This window comes from Uloborus diversus, chromosome 6 (genome assembly GCF_026930045.1).
Source record: "Uloborus diversus isolate 005 chromosome 6, Udiv.v.3.1, whole genome shotgun sequence".
NCBI lineage: Eukaryota > Metazoa > Arthropoda > Arachnida > Araneae > Uloboridae > Uloborus > Uloborus diversus.
The window spans coordinates 168,687,991-168,715,967 of NC_072736.1; the positions used below are offsets into that span (position 1 = coordinate 168,687,991).

At 35.6% G+C, this 27,977-nt stretch overlaps 1 protein-coding gene across 1 annotated transcript in view; it reads right to left on the minus strand.

The window, feature by feature from the left end:
* LOC129225066 (tyrosine-protein phosphatase 69D-like) overlaps positions 1-27,977 on the minus strand; it is a 331,748-nt gene that overhangs the window by 230,939 nt on the left and 72,832 nt on the right. The window contains exons 4-5 of the mRNA XM_054859614.1: positions 12,769-12,838; positions 5,973-6,088 (exon numbers count right to left, since the gene is read on the minus strand). Of these exons, the coding sequence (XP_054715589.1) occupies positions 5,973-6,088; positions 12,769-12,838 (186 nt within the window). The remainder of the gene's footprint in view (positions 1-5,972; positions 6,089-12,768; positions 12,839-27,977) is intronic.

The window sequence follows — 27,977 nt, forward strand, 5'->3', positions numbered from 1 at the left end:
ATCAAATGAAAGAGAAACTCAAACAGTTTTACATAATGGCCTACAAGTGTTCAATCTGAGCACCATTCGTCACTCGGCACAAGTCAAGACGATATGCGAGTTCTTCCCAAACTTTGATGAGTGTCTCATTAGTAATTGCTGCAACAGCTGTTTCAATACTGTTCCTTAATTCGGGAAGGTCGGCTGGCAGTGGAGGCACATACACACGGTCCTTAATGAACCCCCAAAGATAGAAATCACACGGCGTTAGGTCGGGTGACCGTGGAGGCCATGGGAAACAAGCCCTGTCATTACGGCCAATCCAGCGGTCGGGTACAGTTAGGTTAAGCCAATCGCGTACCTCATTATGCCAGTGAGGCGGCGCACCATCTTGCTGAAAGATAACACACAAAACGCTTTCTGTTCTTTAGTCGCCATCTTTGCTACAAGCGCTTTCTAGCGGATTGCAGCAGAAACATTCCACGTGCATGCGCACTGATGCCAACAAACAAAAAAAACTGTTTGAGTTTCTCTTTCATTTGATATATCACTTGTGGCTGTAAGTTTGGTGTAATAAATATTATAACATGTTAAAACCCCGCTATTCATTTTGAAACACCCTGTATTTTAAAACTTATTTGAAGAAATATCGTGTGAGATAAAAACCTGTAAACATGTCATTTCCAACTTGCATGATTTAGAGGCGCTTTAAATCCAGTAGGTCTCAAAACCTCAGAAGAGTCATAAAAGTTTATGATGCTGCTTTTAATCCTCCAGGATAACTTTATTTTTGCCTTTGATGTTTCAACTCGTAATGCCACGTGAATCCCAAATGAAAAGTTTCCTTTCGTGTGGTTTGAAAAAAAAATTTAAACAACCTTATTTCTCCAAAATAAATAAGGGTCTTAAGACGAACTTTGCTAAAAAAGGTGAACCATTGCTTATTTTTACGATAGAGTCTTTTTTAAGGACAACTTGTTGATTCGTGTGAAGCATTCGAGAGACCTATGCATCGTTTTTTAGGTATATTCAGAGTACCATTTGTTTTGAATTAAGTTTTTACAATCTAAATTACATTTTGTTTGTGAGGTTTTTATTGCGATTCAGTATACCATGCGTATAATAGGAAATCAGTCACTAACTAGGCTTGGAAAATATTACAAAACATCATTTCTATAAGAAGATCGTAACTAAGATTAACTAAAAAATCATGAAAAGTAACTAAAAAACAAAGTAAAGACGGACGCAATTTTCGTAAAGGACTCATGTGATTTATAGTTCGTCCAAAATATTTACATCCAGAAATTTGTTCTCTCAAAATGGCAACACTTTGTTTACTTCCCATATTTTCCGAATAAAGGTACAAAATTTATCAGAATTAAAAACACCAGTTGGGGAAAACCTAATCTGGCAGCATTATGAAGGCTACGCAGATTCTACACTGTTAAAAATTCAAGAAACTTTTATGGTAAATATTACAGTAAAATGGAGTGTTTACAGTACAGAAAAAAATTGCTGTAAATTGTACCAAAAACAATAAAATAAAATAAATAAACGATTGCAGCGTCAATGATACACCACGTGACTTACAGTGCAAAGCACAAAATACCGTACATCCCCTCACCTAGTCTCTCGAGATCGAATGCTCCTCGCATGCTGCGCTTTTTAACTTTCGTTTTTTTTTACCGCAAAATTTTACAGTAAAATAAGGATTTTACGGTAAAAGTTACTGACAACATGGATACCAGTAACTTTTACCGTAAAAGTTCAGGATTTTTTTAACAGTGTAATAATAGCATTACGACTGTTAGGTTTGCCTCAATTTTAGCTACAACAATATTTTTTTTCTGAGGGACTGCGGTAGAGGCGGTGCCTTTTGCAGACCAAGTGCGATCCCCCGGCATAAGCAACCACTCTTTCACGTGGCACTACTATCAGTGGGATGCCATTGCCACGAGAATTTCGACGCCCAGTTTCCCCACTAGATGGAGGCACCTGGGCTCTATTTGATGCGAAACAGCACTAGGAATTGAATTTTGCCAAGAGATACTCTATGCCAAATGAGTAATCGAGAGATCTTTTACATGTCGCATAATCATACGACATGGACACTGCCGATTTTCTTCATCTTGAAAATCCACCGACGAGAGCCAGGAACGAACCTGCGCCTTTGGGCGTAAGACACCAGCGTCTGACCACTACACCACTCTATCGGCACACACAGTAATAATTTCAAGAAAGTCTTTTTGATCGCTTTGAAGTCATGTGTTGTAGACTTACTTAATTTAATACATGGTACTGAAAAAATAACTTAAACTATTACATTTCTATTATTAATGAACTTAGAAAAAAATTTCAAGAAAAAATTCTCAAAGTTCCAACAAAATAACTTACAAAAAGCGCTTTGCATTTCACCAGCAGACCCCATTTCATTGTTGGCAAAACAATTCTAATGACCTTTACATCTGTTTTTACGAGCTTCAAACTCCGTATAATTAATGAACCCCGGACATAAACAGAATAGTAGCTTCTTTTGTCCGCGCATTAACTAAAATTTATCAGTTTATTTTCACAAATTTGTTTCTTGCGTTTCTCTCATTAACTCTCCTTGATCATTAGTCTGACTTTCTTTTGGGAGGGAGGTTTTGCTCGTTTGCATTACCGTAAGTGAAACAAATTGTATTATAAAACGCATTCTTTTAAGAACAGTCATTTATTATTCAAGAAGTCATAAAAATGCATCTCTGTTGTATACAAGTATTTATTTTTTTGAATACATTGCTAAACGCTTACCTAATTGGCAGACCTGCTAATGCTATTTCATGTTGAATAATATTCTGAAACAATTTTGAAAATTTCTTATGTCAAAAAAAAACTGATTGATGGTTTGATGCAATTATACAGGGTCCATTATGAAAGTAATGAGCATAATGTTATTGTGACGCGACGATAGATGGCAGCACGGTAAAACTGGCTGGAAAATGTGGTGGGGGACATGCCCTTTCAATGCATCCGGTCGTCAGTTGAGTTCGAGCAGTGTGAGAGGAGATACGTGCCTCCGCTTGAAGTGTGTTTTCAACTTTTGTAACATGACACGATGGAGCGTTCGCTTAAACAACGAAACGCCGTAAAGTTTTGCCTGAGGCTTGGAAAAAATGCAACCGAAACATTCCAGATGTTGCAAGAAGTCTTCAAGGACGATTGCATTTCAAGTCACAAAGCCTTCATCATTACCAATTTCCTGGCTCGGAGCAACTACCCGGTGATCCCTCACCCCCTTACAGTCCCGACTTAGCTCCATGTGACTTCTTTTTGTTTCCGCGACTCAAGAGAAAGATGAAAGGAAAACATTGGGAAACCGTGGAAAACACCCAACACCATGTTACAACGTTCCTGAGAGGCATTTCCTTCAAGGAGTTTCAGGGTGCCTTTCAGGCGTGGCTAACACGTCTCCGCAAGTGTATTGATGCAGGAGGAATGTATTATGAAGAATATTGAACATTTGTACAAATTACGATCAATAAACAAATTTTGCCAGTAAATGCTCATTACTTTCATAATGGACCCTGTATTTAAGAAGGGTTTACATTCTTCTTATATAGGGGAGAGTGACCCAAAGCGGGAAGGCCTTCGTATGCTCCCCCCCCCCTCCCACGGTGTGTTAGCGGAGATGAATACGTATGTCATGTTTACCGAAACACCCCCGAGTTATCAGTCCCAGCGAAGCAGCTGTGAAGCGACATGGCGCAACCGGGCTTAAAATTAAAAATATATATATATATATATATTAATTTGCGTTTTTGGCATCTTGAATTCAAATTATGTTTTTCGCAATCACGAGCGTGTGAGTGTATGAATGCGCGTATGTGTTTGTGTAGGCGCATGTATGTGGGTGCATGTATATGTGTGTATGTATGTGTGTGCGTGTTGTGTATGCAGTGCTGTGTGTGTAGGCGTTCGTGTGTGTGTATGTAGGCATATGTGTTTGTGTCTGTGTGCAGGCATGAGTGTGTGTATGTGTGTAGGAGTGTGTGTTTGTGTCTGTGCGCAGGCATGAGTGTGTAGGCGTGTGTGTGTGTATGCGTTTGTGTGTAGGATATGGACGAGTCTACTGATGTCTAGACAGACTTATGTTAGTAAGGTGATTCATTAGCACCTCTGAGCAAGAGACTTTTAAAAGTTTAATGTCTGTTTCCAAAGAAAAGTGAAAACCCGATGTAAAAGCTACTGCTAGACCTCCTATACACGAGGCTGTTATTTGCATCAACTCTTTGAAAACGTTTGCCTGTCAACTAGTTTTCGTGGTTTTCGCACGAAGCATCTTAGTTGAATCATTTTTTTTCTTCCAGTAAACCGAATTAATTCAAGCAGTTGCTCCACAACGGTGCTAAAACTGAACCGAGTTGACTCGACTAGTTTACTAGTGTGTAGAGTGAAAGCTTTGCAATGTCTCAATGAGTTGAATCCCCTCAAAAGTTAAATCACTTTATCGGGATGAGAATAGAAGCTGCACATATGCCTGGTGTGCCCGATTAGTTGACTGTCGCGAGAACGATGTCGGGCGATTTGTTCATTTTTCTACATGGTTAAACATCCTGATAACCGCCCGTTCGAAAGTTGATTCAACTAAGTAGCCTTCTTTCTAGTAAGTTACTACAAAATACCATGCCTCGCCATCAATCTTTGAGTTGAACCGCACCATTGCTTCGGTCACTCATCTGGTGTGCTAATTCTACATTAGCTACCAGTTTGTTTGGCTCTCTTGGCTCCCTTAAGAGGATTTTCGCCACCAGCTCATGTGGTTCCTATTCCGGGTTGATGAGTGCTAAAAAGCACGAAACTGCAGTCCTCGGATGGAATAACTGAGCTGGTGGTGTATTTTAAGTAAGTAGCCTCCTGTAAAGGATACCTTACTGCTATTTGTAAATGTATCGTCTGTAGTGCTTTATATTTCTTATTTTACGGCCTTTTTTACAGGAAGGAACTTAGTTGAATCAGCCCATCGAGACATTGCTAAGCGGCCGCTTGACAAAACGAGTAAACTAGTTGAGTTAACTCAGCTTACAGTTTTAACAGCGCTGTGGAGCAGCTGCTTGAATAATTTCGGCTTATTAGAAGAAGAGTTGATTCAACTAAGTTGTCTCGTGTGAACACAACGAAAAATGTCAGAAACTGGCTGACGAGCAACTTTTTTAAAAGTCGATTCATTTAAACGTCTCGTATGTATGAGGCTAAATATCGTCGGCGCTAACTACTGTTTTTTAGCCTACTTTCCAAGTAATAGTCAGAGAAAGAAAAAAAAAAGCATGAAAGAAGACTTAAATGCATCTTGAAAATATAGCGAAAAAGGAGAAAGTAAAAATATATATATATATATATGTGTGTGTATATATATCCAATTTGAATTCTGACACTTTGAATTCGAATTATGTTTTTCGCAATCAGTTGCGACAGGACCCTACTCATTGGAGGCTATTGTTTCTAGAAACGGCTCATGTCCTCCCAAGCCTGCCCCTCCTCCTGGGCGGTTACGTGTGTGTAAGTGTGTAAGGACTTGTTTGTGTGTATGTAGGAGTGTGTGTATGCAGGACACCGCCTAGGAGGAGGGGATTCCGGTTTACAGTGCTGCTAGTGGAGGCTAGGACCAGAGGAGCAGCTCCGTCCCCCGGTGGACGGCGGTGCTGCAGTGGCCCCTGGTCCATTCTGAAAAAGGAACCGGACATCAAGGACGGTCAGATGAAAGCAATTAGCAATCGTGATTGCTGAAAAAAAAAGTAAATATCGAAAAATTAAAAATTGGAAAGTAGGGTATTGATATGGGAAAAAATGTCTGTCGGTCGGTCTGTCTGTCCCCCCCGAATACATTTTGAGTGAATAGTCCGATTCAAACAATTTTTTTTCTGTTCGAAAGATCTTTAAAAAAAATAGGTAATGGCTTATAGGTAATTAAATTTTACAATGAAATAAATCTGAAACAAATTGAGCAAACTTACATTATAAGCTTGGACACTTCCTCTGGCATTTTTGGGTGTATCCCACGTAACAACAACGTAGTTAAGCGTGCTGTCATGAAAACAGCGCATCTCCACGTTTTCGGGAGGGTCTGCCACTAGAAACAGAAAAGCAGAAAGTTTTATAGCAGTAAACTTGGAAAAAAAAAAAAAACAACATAAAACACTGTAGTAATTTTTACAGAATAATTGTCTGAGCTTGAGCTCATGCAGGGGAATGTAAGGCAAAGTGAAATGGTAGAATATTCACTCTGCTTTTAGCACCACCAATCTTGTAATATTTCAATTATGTAGTAACACATGTAGTCTATTCCAGTCAAGAAAAAAAAAATCGCTCGAAATAATAGAACATACAATCAACTTTTAAAAACAGATACTTATAAAGAGATGCTTTGTTGCTAGTCTGAAAAGTATTTTTGGTATTATTAAATGATAAAGGTCATGTAATTAACATTTTAAGTATTAATTGAGACTTTTTAATATTCGGTTCTGTATTTATTTACCTAATATTAAACTTACTTGTATTTTAAATATTTTGTACAATCAGTCAAGTACATGCAGTGCAAAGTGGATGGGGCAAAGTAAAATAGTTTATTTCACTTTGCCCCATACTCACGCAATCATTTACTAAATCACTTACGTATTCATTTATTAATTTATTCTCATTTCTTCATTTAGTAATTCTCCTATTTATTCATTCATTCACTCACTTATTTTCATATTCATTCACTCTATACTAACTCATTTATTTTCTTCATGTGATAATTAATGAGTTTATTTAATTATTCGTCTACTGTTTCAATATCTCTTCGTTTATTCATTCAAACTTTTATTCACTGATTTAGTTGATAAAGACAAAATTAATCGAATAGAAAATATTTTATTGGAAAAATATTTTATTTTTCACTCAGCCTCATGAAAAAAAAAAAAAGTTTTTTCACTTTTTCCTGAAGGCGCAAATTTACTGAAGAAAAATATAAAAACATTGTTTCAATGCATGTGTTTTTATAGAAGACAATGTTCTTTCTCTATGTGTTGCAGATTTAAAAACAAATTTCCAATTAGTTCATTTTGAAAAAGTTCAGTCGTCTTAACTATTTCACTTTGCCCCACATTCCCCTACTATTCTAAGAGGGGGCACACCTTTGAAGAAAGGGGAGGGGGCAGAGGACAGACTAAGGACTCTTCTTCGTCCAGAGATTCTACGACAGTTCTTCAAAAGCAAAAATTATGAGTGGAGGGAAAATAGAAAACCAAAACAAAATGCAAGTGAATTAATGCAATTAAATTATTAATTCATTACCTCAATTAGCGAGTTTGAAAATTGATTTAGAGAAAAGAATTTAATCAGTCCTAGTCTTTTTTTTTTTTTTTTTAATATTGCCTCTACTAGAAAAGGAAAAATGGAACAAAAAAGTGGGTGTGCGTGTATCTAACTCATTAATCACTTAAAGCCCTATCTTATTTAGAAACGTTTGCTACTGTGCTTCAATTAATGTGTAGGCTCCGTAATATTCATTGACCCGAATAACAAATTTTATCGAAAATGCTACGCAAAACCTCATGAATTAAAGGACTACTGTTATTTTGCATTTAGGAATTTCAAAAACAAGTAGTAAATATAGAATAAATTATGGGAGAGAGTTGAGGAACAGATTTCGTTTTTTCCCCCCCATAACTTGAAAGTTAAATTTAAGAAAAGTGAAGCTTATAAAAATATTATAGCATATTTTTAAAGATATTAAAAAAAGAGAGTAAAATTCAAAAACTTGATCTGTTTTGCATATTTTTAATTGGTTAATTTCAGTCCCAACCCTCCCGCACATAAGGGTGGTATGGAGCACACGTGCGAGAGGGCTGCGACAGAGTTCGGAAACATTAAATTTAACGAATACACACACACACACACACACATATTATATATATATATATATATATATATATATATATATATATATATATATATATATATATATATATATATATATATATATATATATATATATATATATATAGAAACACTATCATATATTGTATTTATAATCTGGACAAGTCAACCAAAATGAACTTCACTACTCAGTTCAATAGGCGCCACAGGCTGCTCTATGATACTGGTAGACAACACATTTGATAGCAATATAAGGATTGAACAAGAACGAAAAAATCTTTTAAAAGGAAAAAATGAAAAAATCCCAAGATACCCTGGGGCCTCATCAGGGGGTACTTCCCCAAGGGTAGGGAAAAACCATGAGATGTTTCGTGAGTGCTGCTGGCGAAATTTGCCTAAAAAAGCAGCACTAGTCCCCGACATCTCACAAAACAAGCAAGTGGGTTACTGAAAGTCCAGAATATCAACATGACATGAAATACAAACATTGAACCTTTTAAAACGAAAAATACAAGTTTTATCTAAAGAAAATAGAACAACATTTAAACCACAAGAGAAACAAAATTCATACCTGAACTCAAAATCAAAAGAAAGAACGGGCAACCATCAAATTCATTTAACAGAAAAATAAGGAACTGACAATTGACTATCGCTAGCCCTCCACAAGACTGCAAATGAAATGCTTCGTAAAGATGCTCCGGATACTGGTTTTCAGTTAGGGTAGCAGTTAAAATTCGAATCGCTGTTTTCAGATTTGTTTTATTATTGCATATTTTTTTATATCTAATAATTTCTGAAATGATTATATTTTTGAACACTTTTCTACTGACACAACTGTGAAAATGAATTAAAGAATACACTTTAAAATCAAAATCCTGACGTTTATCATACAAAGCTATACTGGGAACTTTATTATTCAGTTGAATATTGAGATCAAGGAAATTAACCGACTCATCCTTATTTGTTTGTTTCAGCAGTAGTTCATTTGGGTAAATTTGGGTAAAGTTACCCAGTATAGCGGTGTGAAGTACAACATATTCATGCTACAATTTTTCGCTTTTCTGTGGGTTTTTAAAAAATGTGTCAAGAACTTTTCGGACAACCTATATATTATTATAGCAGTAAGTTGTTGCCCAAAGCCAGGACTGAGGCAGAACTACATGCAAAATACCGAGATCCCGGTTTGACATACAGAGACTGCTGTTTCGTCCTTGTTATGGACTCATCAGTCTGGAATAGTCAATAACTGTTCTCTCATTGAAGATAAGATGACCAACAAACTGAAAATTAATTTGGTACCGCATGCCATGGTGCAGTTCAACTCGAAAATTAAGGTAAAAACTTTTGTATTCAGCACTAAGTTGCCACCCTAAGCCAGGATTAAAGCTGAACTACATGCAATATATATATATATATATATATATATATATATATATATATAATATTAATTTTGAATGAAGGCTTCTCTGAAGCAAGCATCAAATTTCTTCAAGGGATATTTCCATAATGGGGAATCTGGCGCTGTCCTCTCATTTTTGGCGTAAATTATTTTATTTTAGTAACCCTGCTGATTTATAGTAACCCTATGTGAATGATCAAAATCTTCCTTTCTTCAGTGCTATTGCTCCATAGTAGGGGTAAACCTAACCTGGAAGCGAGGTGATGCAGTGATTAGGATCTGCTTAGCCTTCACAATGCTACCATTAGGTTTGCCTCAACTACTCTGTAGTATTTTTATCGTTATCATCTATGCCGATAACAGATGATCGGGGCTAAGTAAGAAAATACAGGATTGCATCATGAGCAACTTAGATGCTGTGAAATGTAAATTAGTTAGGAAAAACGCAATACTTAAATGGTTATAATTAAATTAACTTCACATGATTTCCAGAGAGGATCAAAGATAAGTTTTTAGTGCCAATCGCTTGAAGTTTAACGAGTGTCAATAGTTTTTTTTTTAGTATAGAGCATTTTTAAGAAAAAAATGTGAAGTTTCGTGATGGTAACTTCTTACTATTTCTGAAATACCTACATTTACACTAAAAAGAATGAAATAAAAAAATTTTGAAAAAAAAAAAAAAAATTAGAACCGACTTCAAAATTGCTCTAAAAAGTGAAAAATAATTTTATTCTTTAAACACCATCGATAATGCTTTTAAACATAATTTTTGAAGTTGGCGCAAAAACGATAGATAAAATCATTCACAGCCATAACTCAAATACAACTATAAATTTAACCAGGACCAGTTTCTTCACTATCACATACATTATGCATTGACGACAGCTTATTTGAATAGCGATATAAATGTTTCGTTCGTAACTTTGGATGCTTTTCTAAAAAAAATATGAACGAAGCATGGTTACACTGGATTTTACGTTTTGTTTTTGCGCCAACTTCAAAAATTATGTTTAAAAGCATTATCGATGGTGTTTAAAGAATAAAATTATTTTTCACTTTTTAGAGCAATTTTGAAGTCGGTTCTAATTTTTTTTTTTCAAAATTTTTTTATTAACACATTTAATTTGCAGAAGACTTTTAACAAGAGAACTAAAAACCTATTTCTGACTAATAACAGTTGCAAAATCCCTATAAGTCGGTGTCCCCCACGGCATTCACCATTCTTTATTTATTGTAGAACGAGACTTTCTTGGATAAGACAAACAGTATTTCAAGCTTTTTTTACGCTTATCTGAAAAAACACCATCGTAATTAAATTAATTTTTATAAGAAAAAATATGTTCTTTCTAATGGTGGCAACGAAAAGAAGATGCAAGATGACAAAGTTGACCTACAGCGCATTAAAAATAGGCTATTTTTTCACGTGAACAATTTTGACAGCTGCTTTAAATGCCAATATCTTTTAGAAAATCAATACTTACGCTCTGCAACTATAAACCATTAAAAAACATGTATATTGACACTAGAATTGCAAAAAAAAAAAGCTTTTGAATCATTTTGGTTTAGAATGTATGACATTTTAAAATCCAGTAAAAAGGTTCTCCGCTGCGTTTGTCTTGCGACTTTGCATGCGTGCTACATAAAAGTTAATGAACTCACATTCATAAAAAATACTAAAACGTATTGACAACCAAAAGTACTTTAAACCCCTAAAATTTCAGGCTTCCAGTAAGATAAAAGTTTCTGTAAACATAGTCTAAATATGGCAATTTGGCACAAAAAGCTGATCCGCCATTTTGGATCACATTTTTCGGAGATCCTAGATCCTCAGGATTTGGATCTCGGAAGCTGAAAATTTGCGTAGGTTAGTTTCAAAAGCATCTCTACACCCCTATAAAATTTCATCGAAATCGGAGATGGTCTAGTGGGGATGATATGAAAAATTAGGTCAGTTGTGTGTGTGTGTGTGTGTGACGTGGAATGACTTGTTTATTGTTTGTTGATATGGTATGAACTTGAGTACCGTTTAGATGTCGTTCGAGCAACATACTGTGCGCCTATTTAATTCTGGTAATGGAAGGTATTGTTTTCTGTTTAATAAAATGATTAAACATCTCACTTGCACGTTTTTTTTTCTTTTTCTTCGATTTCATACTAGCGGCACCCGCACGGCTTTGCCGGTAGTAGAAAATCAAAAGGTCATTTGGTTCGCCTGTATATTTAAAAATAATGGATGATGAATTTCTCGCCAATTTGCTATTTTAAATGGTTTACCCATGTTACGGTTGCACGTCATGATAATTTCGTAATTTACTCCTCCATCTTATGATAATTTTGCTACGGAAAATGCTCTTAAAATTGAAACAGAAAGAGAAAAAGATCGAATTTTCGAAAAATCGCTTCGAGGTACACACCCCATGATACAAACTAACTTTGTACCAAATTTCATGAAAATCAGCCGAACGGTCTAGGCGCTATGCGCGTCACAGAGATCCGGACAGAAATCCAGAGAGACTTTCAGCTTTATTATTAGTAGAGATTTCTACGATATCAAGGAAAATTCTTCAACCTGTGAAATAATATGGAGCAAACCTCATATTCATACGACATTTTTGTTGCGTTATATGAATGTTTAAAATGTGTCAAGGACTTTTCGGACACTCTACGTACTGCTGTTTTCTTGATTTATCAAAAGTGAAAGAAAATAGAACTGAGCTCATTTGGTCCTACCAAATATTTGAGGTTGTGACAGTTTCCTTAACATTCAATTTTTTCTTTCTTGCTTCTCTAAAATCATTTTCTAGTGGCGAAATTTCCTTTTTCATTATTTTTCATATGCTGCTGAATGCTCCGTATTTCTGTTGGTGTCATTCACTTTGCCAATACAAGCAATTATCCTGTTCACAAGAGCCGAGTTAGATATCTTATTCTTTTTTCAATAAAAATAGCACATAATGTTTTCCTTAAATAAATTTTTGAAAACAGATTGAGAATGAATCAAACTATAATGAGTTCAAACTCAGGGGTGCCAGAATGGGAGGACACGGAAGGTCACTGTGACCTCCCAAAAATTTCCCTCTGCGGCAATTTTTTTTCTGACGATTAGGCAAAATTTGGAGCTCTATTCGGCAAAACTGGCATCATTTGGCAAAAGAGTTCTATTCAGCGACATTTGGAGTTCTATTCGGTAAATTGAGAATTTCAGCCTTCCGAAAAATTTAAGTTCTGTTGCGCCCCTGTACAAAGAAGATTATCTTCTTGTTTACACAACTAACACAAAGGCGATCATGGATGGGAAACCAGTTTTCCATCTCACCAAAAATAATGACGCAATAGTATACATTTCGTATATGGTAATTAAATAAATATATTTTCCAATACGTAAATAACGTAATAAAATACGTTGTCAACTCCGAGAAATACAAACATAAATCGAAAAAAAAAATGTAGGAGAAATAATAAAGTTTTTCTTTATAGAGTTGAATACATACTTCCGTCTGCTGTAATAGCGTCTAGTTCGTCAGACCAACTGCCGCAACCAATGGTGCTGCAAGCCTGCACCTGTAAATGCAAAATGGCGAACTGTTATTCACAATAATGAAAATTTACTTTTTCAGTAAAACAATTTTAAGCGAGACTGTGCGAAAGAGTAATTGATTAAATATGTAGTTGTTAGATATTGTTTCGTAAAAATTTTAAAAACAGTTGTTTTTATGAACAAATAACATCACGATGGTTTTGCTTGTTGGGTAAACGAAATATTTAGTTAAAAGTCTACAAACATGCTTTCCTAAGGAAAACCAGGCAGTTCAACAAAGTTTTGTTATCACGAAAACAGTTTTTTCAATTTAAATCATCTTTTATGAAAATAATCGAGGTTGAAGCGATTTTTTAGGAACTATTACTTAAAATTGAAATAATAATTTTCCAACTATCAGTTTACTTTTAATTAACTCCTTAAACAATCAAGCTAAAAACTAAAATGAACGTTTAAATTGAATGATTTTAGCGAAAATATGTCCATTATTCACTTATAGATGAAATAAATTACGATTTTTTTAACGTCAAAATTTACAAAAATTTTCAATTTTCGCTTCGGAAAAGCATGCAAATGTATTCAACAATTAAAACCTCAAAAATAACATCGGATCATTTCCCAAGATCTAAAGTAATATTTTATGATGTTAGAATTGAAATTATACTTTTTCGTATGCATTTAAAATGTGTTTGAAACTAGAAGAACTAAGGTGAACACAACAGTAGTGGCCAGTGTTTTGTAGTGTTCAGTAGTAGCAACTTCAAGGTTTATATTTCAAAAAATAGGATTCCAGGTTTCCCAATGGATTCAAACGTTTAGGAGATAAAACCTCCTGCACGTTTGATGCACTTTTGAATCCATTGGGAGACCTGGAATCCTATCTTTAACACGCTTTTATTGGTTTCACCTGTATGTATGTATGTATGTATCTTGAAACGGAATCTTGCAGCTCGAATTTCGCCCACTTCCTGCGATCGGATTCTTTTGAAATTTGGCACGCGACCTCAGACCCGAGAACAATGCAATATTATATAATCAAATTAATTAATTAACTCTTTTAATTGTTAGTTTCCTCCAATTTTAATCAATATTTTGGCACAAATCCAACAATGTGAAAAAGGAAAAATTAAAAAAAATACATTAAAAAATGCTCTCAAAAATTATTTAAAAATATCTACAAAAACCTTTAATTTTTCTGCACCAGACAAAATTTGTTCCAATGTTCCAAGGTAATTAGAACATGAAATATAATTGTTTTTAACTAATTTCACGCCAAAATTTAGGTGAGCCTTCAATTGGAAATTCATTGCTGATCAGACCATTGTTGAACAAAACTTTTATTCAAAAGCATCTCAAATTTTCAAAGTAATGTAGATATGATTTCCGCACACATACATCGATGACTGAGATGGATTAGCTGGATTTGACAATTACTCCACAGGCAATTTATCAGCAAAATTGAATGTTTTTAGAGCTCGGCTATTACACTTTAAGGGGCACAGTTGCTCTTTTTGGAATTCGAGAGACCACGTTTCGAATGCCACCCGAGACCTTTAGTCGCTTATTTTGGGCAAATTTAATGAATATAAAAGATTTTGAACAATGATGAAATGAATATTTTTTCGTAAAACAAGTTAAACTAAAAAGAAGAAAATAAAATAATAATTTAAAAAACTAAAAAAAACACGCTTTCGTAGCAAAATGAACTAAAAAGTAAAAAATAATCTTTGAATAATAGTAGTTGACCAATCACTTAATTTTAATGTAATACAAAAAAAGCGTGGGGGGCTTCTTATCAGTTGTCATGAATTTCTTCCATTTGTTGTCCTTGCAAAAATGCAAATAGACAGCATCCCACGGTTTTTTGTATTACATTAAAACTAAGTGATTGGTCAACTACTATCATCCGGAGATTATTTTTCACTTTTTAGTTCATTTTGCTACGAAAGCGTGTTTTTTTAGTTTTTTAAACTATTATTTTATTTCAAATATAAACCTTGAAGTGGCCACTACTGAAGCACTGGCCACTACTAGTGCGTATACCTTAGTTTAACATTACAAAAAACATAACTGTATAGTATACAATGCATACAGCCCTATTTTTGTTTTGATTGTAGAATGAGAATTCAAACAAAAACAATAATTACAACAACATCTCAATTAAAAAAAAAATAATTTTAATTTTGTGATCTTGAATTCAAATTATGTTTTTCGCAATCACGAGTGTGTGTGTATATGTAAGGGTGTGTGTTTGTGTGTGGGGGGTATGTGTGTGTGTGTAGGCATGTGTGTTTGTCTGTGTGCAGGCATGAGTGTGTGGGTAGTTATGTGTACGTGAGTGTGTGTTTGTTTGTGTATGTATGTGTTTGTGTATGTGTGTAGGTGTGTGTAGGTGTATATATGTATATGTGTGTAGGTGTATATATGTATATGTGTGTAGGTGCGTGTATGTATGCGTGTAAGTGTAGGACATGGATGCAACCTGGAGACGGTTTTCGCTAGAGGTGCAGCATCGTGAGGAGCCGGTCGACGGTGATGCTGCGGAGGGTGGCGGTGGGAAAAATGATAGGAACGTCAAAAACAGTCAAATGAAAGCAATAAGCAATCGTGATTGCTCAAAAAAATGTAGACATTTGCGCCTGCTTTTCGACGAAGAGGGAGTTTACCAAAATTTTCTCACTGACATCGTTTTCAGAAAAATAAATTTGACTTTGGGCAAGCTTTTGTTTCGATGTTGCTAAAGCTGTTTATTCAACAAGTCTTAGTAAGACCATTTTGTCCAAAAGGTATAACTGGATAACAATTCAACGAGCTTTACTTTTACGCATTGATCAATCTTAGTTTTTGCACTAATCTAGACTTTAAACTGTGCCAAAAATTAAGTTAGAGTAAATCTCTTGTTTTAGCGCATTATCTTATTTATGAAGTACTAGCTGTACTCGACGCGCGTTGCTACGCCAACAAAAAAATACATCATCATTCTGATTTTCATGACAATCGGTTGAACGGGGCAGAAGTTGCTACTCTGCAGTGCCACCTGGTGGCGAGTGGCTTCAATGAGCATATTATGCACCTTCTTCGTGGAAAAATACATATATATAGCAATTTTCATAATAATCGGTCCAGGTATCAAGTGAAGCCGTGACTATACTCAAATTTTGTACTCACGCAGTTTGCAAGATCAATCAATCGCTAAAAATATCAAATAGAAAAAGTTTTAAATTCCCCGTTGCATGAAAAGCCATAAAACAATAAAGAAAGAATTGATTTGTTCAAACTTAAGAAAAATGGCAACAGCTCACTTCTTATCAATGAGATCTTTCACGCGAATTAATTTCTGCAGCCGATCATTTTATTTGTATTTATCCAATGGATTGTGACTTAAATTGGAATAAAAATGGAACTATCGATCGGATTTTTTTCGAACTGGTCTATAAACATTCCCAGTACCAAAAATAACAAACGGTGAAAGTTTCAGCCAAATCTGCCGGGTAGTTTTTGAGTTCATGGATGACATACAGACAAACATTCATTTTTATATATATATAGAGATTACAATGAAAATGATATAGGTCAGGAGTGATTTTTACGGTCTTACTAAATTTTAAATTTATGAACCTTAATAAGAAAAAAAAAACTGATGTATCTGAACATTTTCCGGCTTCTGGTAGCGTGCCACTGGCACATAAGTTTCGGAGTTGTTTGACGTATGTTAATTTTTTAAACCTACTATGAACGTGTGCGCATGTGCATGAAAAGGTAACCATTAAAAAGCATGTATTTTAACTTGCTTATCACACAATACCATTCAGTTCCGATTCAGTATTTGGTATGGGATTCTACTAATCAACGAGCAGCCAGACTATTTGTGTTAGGCAACGCAGTAGAGGCAATGAGAATTAAACAAAGGCTCGTTGGTTTGACATTTTTGCAACAAAATGGCTACTATAACACTAATACTAATTATTATGAAGGTTACTATTATCATCATAATAACCATAATTATAGCTGTAATACGAAAGAACTGGCTTTTTATTTTACAGCTTAATTGCCTATACTTAGAGTGTTAGGCTTACAATGTTAACAATGCATTTCAGAAGAAGTAGTGTGAGTAACGTATTGCAAAATTGTTAATGCAATACAAATAATTAACTGACTATTTAAACTATTAACCAAATCTGTTCTTTTTTTATGGAACTTTGCATGGGTATTTAAGTTTGGTCCCAAAATGTATCAATTTATGATATTTTATTCACTTATCTTATTACACAGTTTACGGAATTGTTTGAGGCTTAGTGGTGCAAGGTCACTTCCATTCTTTCTAACAGCGCTAAAGGGATAATAAAAGAAAAGATCAGATGGATGGAGTGGTAGCTGCTACTCTGGATAGATGGATTGGAAGACTTAACAGTTGGTGCGTTCAAAAAAAAAAAAAAAAAAAAAAAGAGCAAGATAGATCGAAGTATTTGAGGCATACCAAGATTTTCAAGTTTTTTTTTTCTGTATGGAGCATTTATTTGTTATGTTAGTTGGCAATGGGGTTGTTTCCTTCAGTCAAAAGCACCACTTTTTGTCACTAAAATTGATAGAATAAGCAAAAAAAAAAAAAAAAAAAAAAGAACATGGACCGAGAAAATAATTAAAAATTAACTCTTGAGAAGATTAAAGTAAGTTTTTAAAATTTCCGATTTTTCAAACAAGGCGTGGCCTTTATGACGTCACAAATGATGTACTTTTAGCGCATCTGTCTGCCGCGATTCCATGTTATGATAATCAAGAAGCGAATTAAATATTGCGCTCTACGCTTGCTATCAACCATATCGTTGCCAATACACGTGAGTAAAGATGCGAATTAAAGATTTTGTTCTGTGGATGGCAACACTGAATGGCATTTCATCACTTGTGATGTCATCGGCAGAAGCGTAAACAATAAAAGCGCACCGATTTAAGTATTTTTTAAAAAATATTAAACTTAAATTATTTAAAAAATGGACATATCCTAAGTTTTTAAGCATGCGCTTTCAGAAAAAAATACTTTTCAAATTTTGGAAACGACCCCATTTAAAAATTCTTAATTTCCTAATGCATCGCGATTTATTAAAAAATAGAAAAATGCAGAAAACGGAGCAAATATAATTTTAATCTTTAGGTTATTTTTTTAATGGACTCAAAATGAAAAAAGAAACTCACCTATATCTTTTACTCAAGATCTAACTTGTACTTACTCGTATGCACAAATAGATCTTGAGTTTAAAATCGCATTACTATGAAGAAAAAAGGATCAGGGTAACTAAGTTCTCATTCCACTGTATCTGTGTGGAACGACAAGGATAGTTTTTCCCTAAGTAGACTTATTATATCACTGCGGTACTGCACACATACACGAACAATGACGAAAACTATCCAGGTGTCAATATCAATTCCTTTTTAATTACTGATAAAAAAATTGTTTACGTCAAATGAATATTTTTAATAAGTAAAACGTATGGGTGCGAGTACATATACACGAGCACTGGAAACTATATATTCGCCATGAACGAATATCTTTCGAGACATTTCAGTACACATAAAGAAATGGTAGATGTAGAGAATTTTACTTTCAAACGTAAACAGAAATGATGATTTTATTAGTATATGTGATCTAAAATTGTATAAAATCTTGATTGAACGTTTGTAATAAACAAAAATACAGTATAACAAGCCCATAGAGTGTGCAAGAAAACAGTTCAAATAATCATAATCTTAGTTTGTCACGAATTGATGCAAAAAATTGATGCAATGTGTTCGAGACTCATTTTCAAAGTGTCGACAATTTGAACATGATTGAATGGCTATCTCGTCAACTATCGCTAACAGCGCTAAATTGAAATCAGGTTCAAAAAATCCTTTTTTCGCTACATCTGACGTCAACTAAGCGATATATCGCCAAGTTGGTGACAAAACGTTGTCAATAAATACTTGACGACATAAAGCGTGGCGATGTATCAGCAAATGGTCGCCAAATTATAACATCACTTCTGATAGCAGTGAAATTGACACCGATTTGTCCCAAAAGACCCAATTTTAGAATTTCCGGATGCAACCAAAAAGGGAGGTGCGCAACTTTACCCCACTCAGAGTCTACATACAAAATTTCAACCTTCTACTGCGTGCAGGCATACGTACATACAGACGTCACAAGAGAACTCATGGTAAGGGCTAAAAATAAACAATAACGTAATCATAATTCACCACCGTTGAAGGGGAAAAAAATGCGAAAAGATCCACGGATAACCCGAAACGTGGATAATCCGACCGCCGATAATCGGAAGTTTTCTGTACTATATTTACTATATAAAAGGAAGTAAAAATGGATCTTAAATTTTATTACTACTCGTGTTATTTAATACGAAACCCACTTATCAAGCGAGAATTATTTTAAAGCCATAAAATTAAATTGCATAACTTATTACCAACTGTACTTTCCCTACCTCCTCTATTTTCGCGCCAAATAGATAAACAAAAACAGATATCGAATCCTATCGCCCTATTAAGATACCCTACGATGTTGTGTTAGATCACAATGACGGATAAGGAATTACGATTTTTAATCCGTACCATGTCCACACAGTTCGATGAAAATTGTGACATTAATATTTACCACAATGTTTGTTTATGCGTTTGTTGGGAATGTCTTTGTAATTAAAGTGCAAACCTAAGTCAGGATTTCATGAGTAAAACTCACACACGACGTTCTACCAAAGATTGGTTCTACTACTTCAGGAAGAATTTTAGTCAGAAACCCAACTAATAAAATCTTCTTAGATGCAAATATTCATTATGGAGGCCTTTCATTCGCAGGCCTTATCGTTTTTATTCGTATCGAAATTCATTTGGATGATTTTTTTTTTTTTTTTTTGAAAATTCAACTAGTGTTTTACAAAGTTTACATTTCAGATATGCTGTTTCATATGATATACAGGGGATTTCTAAATTCTTGCATTATTAAAGATGTGCTTACAACATATTTTAGATTATTACAATTATTTTCGAGTAATGACTATATGCTTATTTAGCTCATCTGGTAATTTTTGATGTTCCTATGATTTTGAATGACGACGAGAAAAAGTCTAGCACGTTGTTTTTAATATTTATTTAGAGACTAATTTTCGTTGCCATGGTTGCAAATCGTCTGCGTTAATGCGACTCAAGCAGATTTTACACTAAACAATTTTCTTTTCGTGTAAAATCACGTTTTTTAACGAAAAATACCTGTACAGGTAACTTTAATAGCAAAACTTCCTCTTAATACAATATTTCTTGATTACTAATTCCCATTTTTTAAGGTTGATTAAAAATAAAAACATTATACGCAATAAATATAATATTTATGAAAGTGCGCTGGTTCGAATTGGTCACAATATCTATATCTTTATAACCGTATCCTAATTCTTCTTCTTATTTTTTTTTATGGGTTTGCTTCGTATTACCTAATCTAGAGAATAACCAGTCGTAATATGATGGGTGCGAATTTCTTCTCCATTTCCATTCCTTTCCATTTGTAGAAGCAAGGCATCCAATGAGTAGGTTCCTATCGCAATTCGCGATTGAGAAAAACATAATTTGAATTCAACACGTCGAAATCCAAATGAATACCAATGGCTCGATGATGGATTTTTTTAACACGCTTCTATTAGCTTCACTTGTATGTTTGTGAGTAACTCTCCTTTGGACTAATAGCTAGTGGCTTATTACTGTTAGTACATTCCACCACTTTATGAGCGTTCGTAGCCGAGCGGTCTAAGGCGCGGGTCTTCGCTGACGTCCATCCCCGGAATCATTGGACGTGCGTTCTAATCCCGTCTGCACCGAAATTGAATTTATAGTCTTGCAACTCAATTTTCGCCCACTGTTTGTGATCGGATTCTCTTAAAATTTGGAATGCAACCTTAAACCCGATGACAATGCAATATTTCATAATCAAATTAATTTATTAACGATAAGTTATTAGTTTATTCTAATTAACACGCTTTTATTAGCTTAACTTGTATGTTTGTGGGTATGTTTGTGATAAAACTTTCCTTTGGACAAATAGCCAGTGGCTTATTAGAATGACTTACAACGTACAAATCAGTACAAACAGTGTAACAATGTTTGCACATGAATTTACCAGAAAGCATTCAAAATGTCTGATGCAAATAATGCAATAGAATACTGAGATACATTCCATTATGAAAATAGTTTAAATAACTAAAAAAACACGCTTTTTTAGCAAAATGAACTAAAAATTAAAAAAAATAAATTAATAGTTTAATAAAACTAAAAAAAACACGCTTTCGTAGCAAAATGAACTAAAAAGTTAAAAATAATCTTTGGGTGACAGGTATTGACCAAACACTTAATTTTACTGTAACAGAAAAAAAGCGTGGGGGGCTTCTTATCAGTTGTCTTAAATTTCTTCCACTTGTTATCCATGTAAAAATGTAATAAGCAGCACCCCACGCTTTTTTTCTATTACAGTAAAATTAAGTGTTTGGTCAATTACTTTATATACTTGTTATCCAAAGATTATTTTTAACTTTTTAGTTCATTTTGTTTAATTTTGATTTATTTATTTTGATTCTTCTCTCGCATAATGTTTACTACAACGTGATTATACTTCTACCTGTGTAATGTTCTCAAATTTGTTCAGGGAACTCGTGTAGTCGGAATTTAATTTTAGGAGGTGGAGGTTCGGTCACCGCATTCCTAATGTGAACACAAATCGCCTTATTTAGATACGCCATAGTTGTTAAAATCAAGGCTCACTAGAAATTGTTTACCCCCCCCCCCCCCCCACTTTTCTACTGTTTAATGCATAGTGCGGGAAACATCCCGTATCCAGAAAAATAGCCCAGATCAATTACAAAATTCTTATGGAAATAATCAGCTTCATTTCTATGAGGTGGCGTGGTTAAATGTTTGTGGTAACGCAATTTAACATCCAATAAAACATTTTGTACAACAGTTTAAAACTTCATTCGCTATTCAAGTATATCAAAAGCAAAATCCCCCTATTTTACGTTAATACAAATTCTTTAAAGAAACACGAATTTAACACCGGAATATATGAATACACATTGAACAAAAACCCTAAATCAATTCTCACTCTTAAATCAAATCGGACAAATGCTGACATTGAAACCTATTAAAATACTAACCATTCATCACATACATTAAAAACATTAAAATAACACAGTAGTATACCAGTTAAAACTACTCGACGTTAAATCCCGGTTATCACAAATTTGCCATTTCAACTACGCTTGCGCGCGGACTTAGCTGATTTCAAAAATCTTGCAAAAATTAATTACAAACATTTTAAATTTGGTAATAAATATGACATAGCAACAGATAAAAATTAGAAATCACAAAGTTCTCTCTGATGTAGTTTTTAGGCCTCGGTAAAGATTGAATTTTACGTCTTAATTATTAATGGATTCGGTGTCTGATTTGTCTGTCATTTTTCAGAAATAAATTTTTAACCTCAGAAGAGCGTACTAGAATTGCAGCATCACTTCTTATACAAAGCCGAACCCTCAACCTACATAAAAATGTAAAATACTAAGTTGTTTACGCCTAACGTAAAATATCCGCAAAAGACGGATTTCTGTGCTAATATTCCAATTATTTTTGAAGTACACAACGTGTTTTACATTTACATTAAATTATTATTTCCAAACTAATAAATATTGAAGTGTCATTTTTCTCTTAAGATTATCAGTTATTCATATCCGTAGTTTCATATATTATATCACGAAATTGCTGTGAAAATATTCTAATCGCATTCATTAATTTGGTGGGACTCTCGCTCAGCCTAAATATAATCAAGCAACAAGAAATCTTAAAACAGAAAGCCCAAAAAGCTAAGTCCGCGCGCAAGCGCTGTTGAAATGGCAAATTTGTGATAACCGGGATTTAACGTCTAGTGTTAAAACTCCCCACTGAAGTCATCTAAAGTTCCCTTAACAGACAATAATCGAAGAACTATAATAACAACAGAAGAAATATCTCACGCAGAGTTCAATCGCCGTAAAAGAACCAACACGAATCATCACCTTTTTACATTCCTTTTAGGCACGACACAATTCTACGAAATTCCAAGCGGGCGAGAGCGTCAAATTGCAAATCCCATGACAAGCACGATGGATGACTTAGATACTTGTTCTCTGGTCAATTCCAATGGGCGCGCTAAGACACCACAAGATCTTTCACTTCGATCGCTAGCCTCTTAAAATATACTTTCTAGATCGTAGGCTCCTCGTTGAAGAATTTGCTTTGTCAATCATTCCTTTTTCACCAAATCAACATACTCGCAATCACTTTTCCAAAATTCACTCGTTCCTTGTGCAGAAATCACAACGCAGCGCCAGCTGCGCAAGAACTGGCGATGCACGTTCGAAGTCCCAACTCATTTTCATTTCATTTCATTTCATTAGACGCCATAAAGCGCAGTGTTTTTAATGTGAGGAATCGAAAACGAGTCCCTACGATCCAGTACTCATATGAGGCAGTGAGAAGCAAAGGGATGTAAGTGGACATTTTCAAGTTTTGAGTTCCTATTCCTATTCAGAGTCACAACTGACTACAACTGTATTTATGTCGAGGACTGCATACTAAGTGCCTTGCCTCCATTATTTTATATACCGATAGATGGCAGAACCATCACCGGATCGAACAGATAATGAGAATTTAGAACTAGTCCAGGAGCTAATAGCTACCTGGTGCTAGCACCCCCAGAGGTATCGTTTCACTTGGAGGATATTGAGACCACGAGCATATTTAACGTCGCCCGGTCCCCTTTAATGACGACGGTGGGTCTTCGACCATCGAGGTTCGAACTCAGGACCCTCCGTCCCCGAATCCGACACTCTACCGATCGGGCTACCACGGTCCCAGTGTTTTTAATGAGAGGAATCGAAACCGAGTCCCTACGATCCAGTACTCATATGAGGCAGTGAAAAGCAAAGGGATGTAAGTGGACATTTTCAAGTTTTGAGTTAAACGCGTTTAAAGATAACGTCCTAGGAAGGCTTTCATTGATTTTTTTTTGTAAATCATGATGTATAGCAGCAACTACCAGGGCTACTAGTACAATCCCTTGCCCCAAGACAGAGGAGAGGTTCACCTACCATGAGTACTGGTTATCTCCAAATTTTTAATTTTGCCACTTACATCCCTTTGCTTCTCACTGCCTCATATGATGTAACTCAGGGCTGTCTAACAGGCGGCCCGCCAACTTCTTATTCAGCATATTTCTTTTTTCGACATGTTATGGCATCTAGAAGCATTCGAAACTACCATTCTTGGTCAAGCCGGGGTCCCCGAAATTTCCTCTTGATCGCTCTTTTACTGAATTCGATATATTGGGAGAAAAAGGTACAGGACATCTACAGGTCAAGGTCAAGCAGTCCTAACCGGCACGCTGGTGTTCAAAGAAATTCCAGAAATAGTATTTCCTCGCGTTGGCAGGGGGAGACTGGGAGGAAAGAGAGTTTTCCTATTAAAATGTGAGCAAATTGCTTTATAATCCTTCTGTTTCATTGTTTTGTAATTAATAATTCAACTATTAATTGTTATTGTGTAAGCGGTTATTGTTCAACTTTTTCGAACTGCGGCCCGCCAGGTGATCAATGACCGGAATTCTGGCCCGTGGGCTCTTTGCAGTTGGACAGCCCTGATGTAACTCACATATTGGTTTAGACCATTGAGAAGAGATAAAATGGAGGCAGTGAAGACTTTCATTCATGAAACCAAGAACCCAAGTCACGTGATATATTTTAAAGCAAAGCATTGGAAGAAATCAGGTTTCTTTTGCTTGTTTCACGCTAAACGTGCCGACCATTCGTCGTTGTTGAGTCAAGTGACTTGGGGTCTTTGCGTCAACTTTTGCTAAGCCAATGATTGGACTTGCTCCCTCCAGCCTTAGACAGCGCCCAATAGATGGTAGCACCTTCTTTCAACATTTCGTTAGCTTGAAACCTTACCAGAAGCCGAAAAACTCCTGGATTGGCACCCTCAGAGGTATCGTTTCACTTGGAGGACTTCGTGACCACGAGCATATTCAACGTCCACCCGTCACCATTAATGAAGACGGTAGATTTTCGATCCAAGTAGGATCGAAGATCAACCCTCCGGTCACAAATCCGACGTTCCAACTCATTTTCGCGCCACAACCTTTTCCTCTTCTCTTCACTGTTACCATTCCATATTGGCATTTTGAGCAGCATACTTTGCCACATCCCTGTCACCAGGTAACAGTTATAACGTATCTGTTGTTACTGATGATATCGTATCGATTATTATTTATTGCAATGCATCAATATTGGAGGCTAGTGAGCTAACACTTCGTCTTTGACAAATCTCCACTGGTAAAAGAACGTACCGACTTTCTTTATTTTTCTCCAAGGCGCAATTTGTGGTTTCTGAAGTTAGAATCACCTACACCACTTTGTGTACTACTTGACATTTTGCATTCAAATTATGTTTTTCGCAATCACGAGTGTGTGTATGTAGGCATGTGTGTTTGTGTGTGGGGGGGCTGTGTGTTTGTGTGTAGGGGGCATGTGTGTGTAGGCATGTGTGTTTGTGTCTGTGTGCTGGCATAAGTGTGTGGGCAGTTGTATGTATGAATGTGTGTGTGGGGGGGGGGTATGTGAATGTGTGCGTAGGCATATGTGTTTGTGTCTGTGTGCAGGCATGAATGTGTGGGTAGTTGTGTGTATGTGTGTGTGTATTTGTGTGTGTGTGTGCGTGCGTGTGTGTGTAGTTGTGTATGTATGCGCGTGTGTGTAGGACATGGATGCAACCTGGAGACGGCTTTCGCTAAAGGAGCAGCATCGTGAGGACTCGGTCGACGGTGATGCTGCGGAGGGTGGCGGTGGGAAAATAAAAAGATAGGACATCAAAACAGTCAAATGAGAACAATAAGCAATCGTGATTGCTCAAAAAAAAAAAAGCATAAATCTGATTTTTTTTTAAATCAATGAAACATTTCTTCATTAGAGCAAGACTTCATCCATCATCCTGAATAATTTTGTTATCCATATTTGTTTCGATGTTAGAAGTTTTATTTTAGTACCTCTTATAATTAATATTAAAATTGATTTAGTCAGTGATTCTTGTGCGACGGAGCGCACATAAAATTTCAAAACATTTGAAAGCTTTCCAAATTACATGGGAAAGAAAATATGGTAGGAAAGAAAATTGCAAATCAATCGTTATTATCAATTACTGGTTGCTTATTTTATTAATTGCATCTATTTCCCAGAATCCAATTTCGGATCATTTGTTTTCCCTAAATGAGTGAAATCGTGACTAATCGTATTTTTCGATTAGTAACATTGAATAAAACAAACGGGCCACACGAGTCAGCTTCGCGGATCGCATGTGGTCCACTGGCCATAGGTTGGGAATCACTGATTTTAGTCAATTAAAAATACAAGAAGTCCAAAATCAGATGCAGGGTTAAGGTATCGAAAGTTTGAAGCAAAAATAAAAATGAGTCAAAAGTACTAAATTTAAATTTTTATACGGGCCCTAGGTCCCCTAACTTATGTTTAGGGAACTAATCGCCATTGAAAGATATTACTAACACAAAAAATTTGACATTTGTGCGACCAAAATTTATGGAGATATTCGTGTTCAAAGTTTTAAGGGATCATATATAAGATGAGATTGGAACTTATCGCTCCTTCAGAAGAATGACAGGTTATCGAAGTAAAAAAAAAATAAATAAAATAGAATTAATTTGAATTTCAGAAATTTTGAATTCAAATTATGTTTTTCGCAATCACGAACTGAGACAGGACCCTACTCATTGGAGTTATTGTTTCTAGAAACGGCTCCTGTCCCCCCCCCAAGTCTGCCTCTCCTCCTGGGCGGTTACTTGTGCATAGTTGTGTGTGTGCGTAGACCTGTGTGTATGCACGTAGGCGTGTGTGAGTGTATGTGTGTGATGTGTGTGAGTGTATGTGTGTGAACGTGCGTGTGTGTAGGACATGGACGCCTCCAACCAGGAGAAGCGGATAGCTCAAAACCGGAGCAGCCGCGCCGCGCCGCCAGCAGAGGACGGTGGGCGGTGGTGCTGCAAAGGCTTCTGGTCCAAGTTGAAAAAGGCACGGACACCAAAAACGGTCAAATGAGAACAATAAACAATCGTGATTGCTCCAAAAAAAAAAAAAAAAACCAATTTTTTTTTCATTGCTATTCAAAAACAAATGCAAATGTTATGTTATGATACTCAAAAACAATGACTACAAAATCTCAATCAATTTGAAAAATTACACTCTATGCACACATATAACACATATATTAAACCCTTGTCAACTGCTATATCCCCCGAAAGGTGTTATTGACGGCGAGTGTAAAGTGGTGTAAGTCACGAAACGCTTCGTTTCATATCTCGGTGAATATTAGTCGTACTAGTGTCAACTTTTTTGTGTTGAAATTATTTTTCAATAGAGATTATTTCCCTGAATATAAGTTAGGAGACCTAGGCCCCGTATAAAAAGTAAAATTTTGTATTTTTGGCTCATTTTTATTTTTGCTTCAAACTTTCGATACCTGAACCCTGCATCTGATTTTGGACATTTTTGCAATTGGAAGTATGCATCTAGGACTAGCGGTTACAAAAATAAAGGCATTGCAGGTTAAAACGGAACACTCCATATATATTTTAAAAATACATATTGTTCTGAACACAAGTTAATTGAAATAATTTTTATGATGATATTGAACATATTTCTTTCTAGAAATGTCCATTTATCAACCAAGAGTGGAAAAACACATCCTCTGCTATTATTGAGCAATCACGAGCTTATTGTTCTCATTTGACTGTTTTTGACGTTCCTATCATTTTATTTTCCCACCGCCACCCTCTGCAGCACCACCGTCGACCGGCTCCTCACGATGCTGCTCCTATAGCGAAAGCCGTCTCCAGGTTGCATCCATGTCCTACACGCACGCGCATACATACACAACTACACACACACACGAACACACATACACACGAACACACACACACACAAACACGAACACACACACACACACACACAAACACATACACACAAACAAACACATATACACACACAAACACACAAACACATACACACAAACAAACACATATACACACACACAAACACA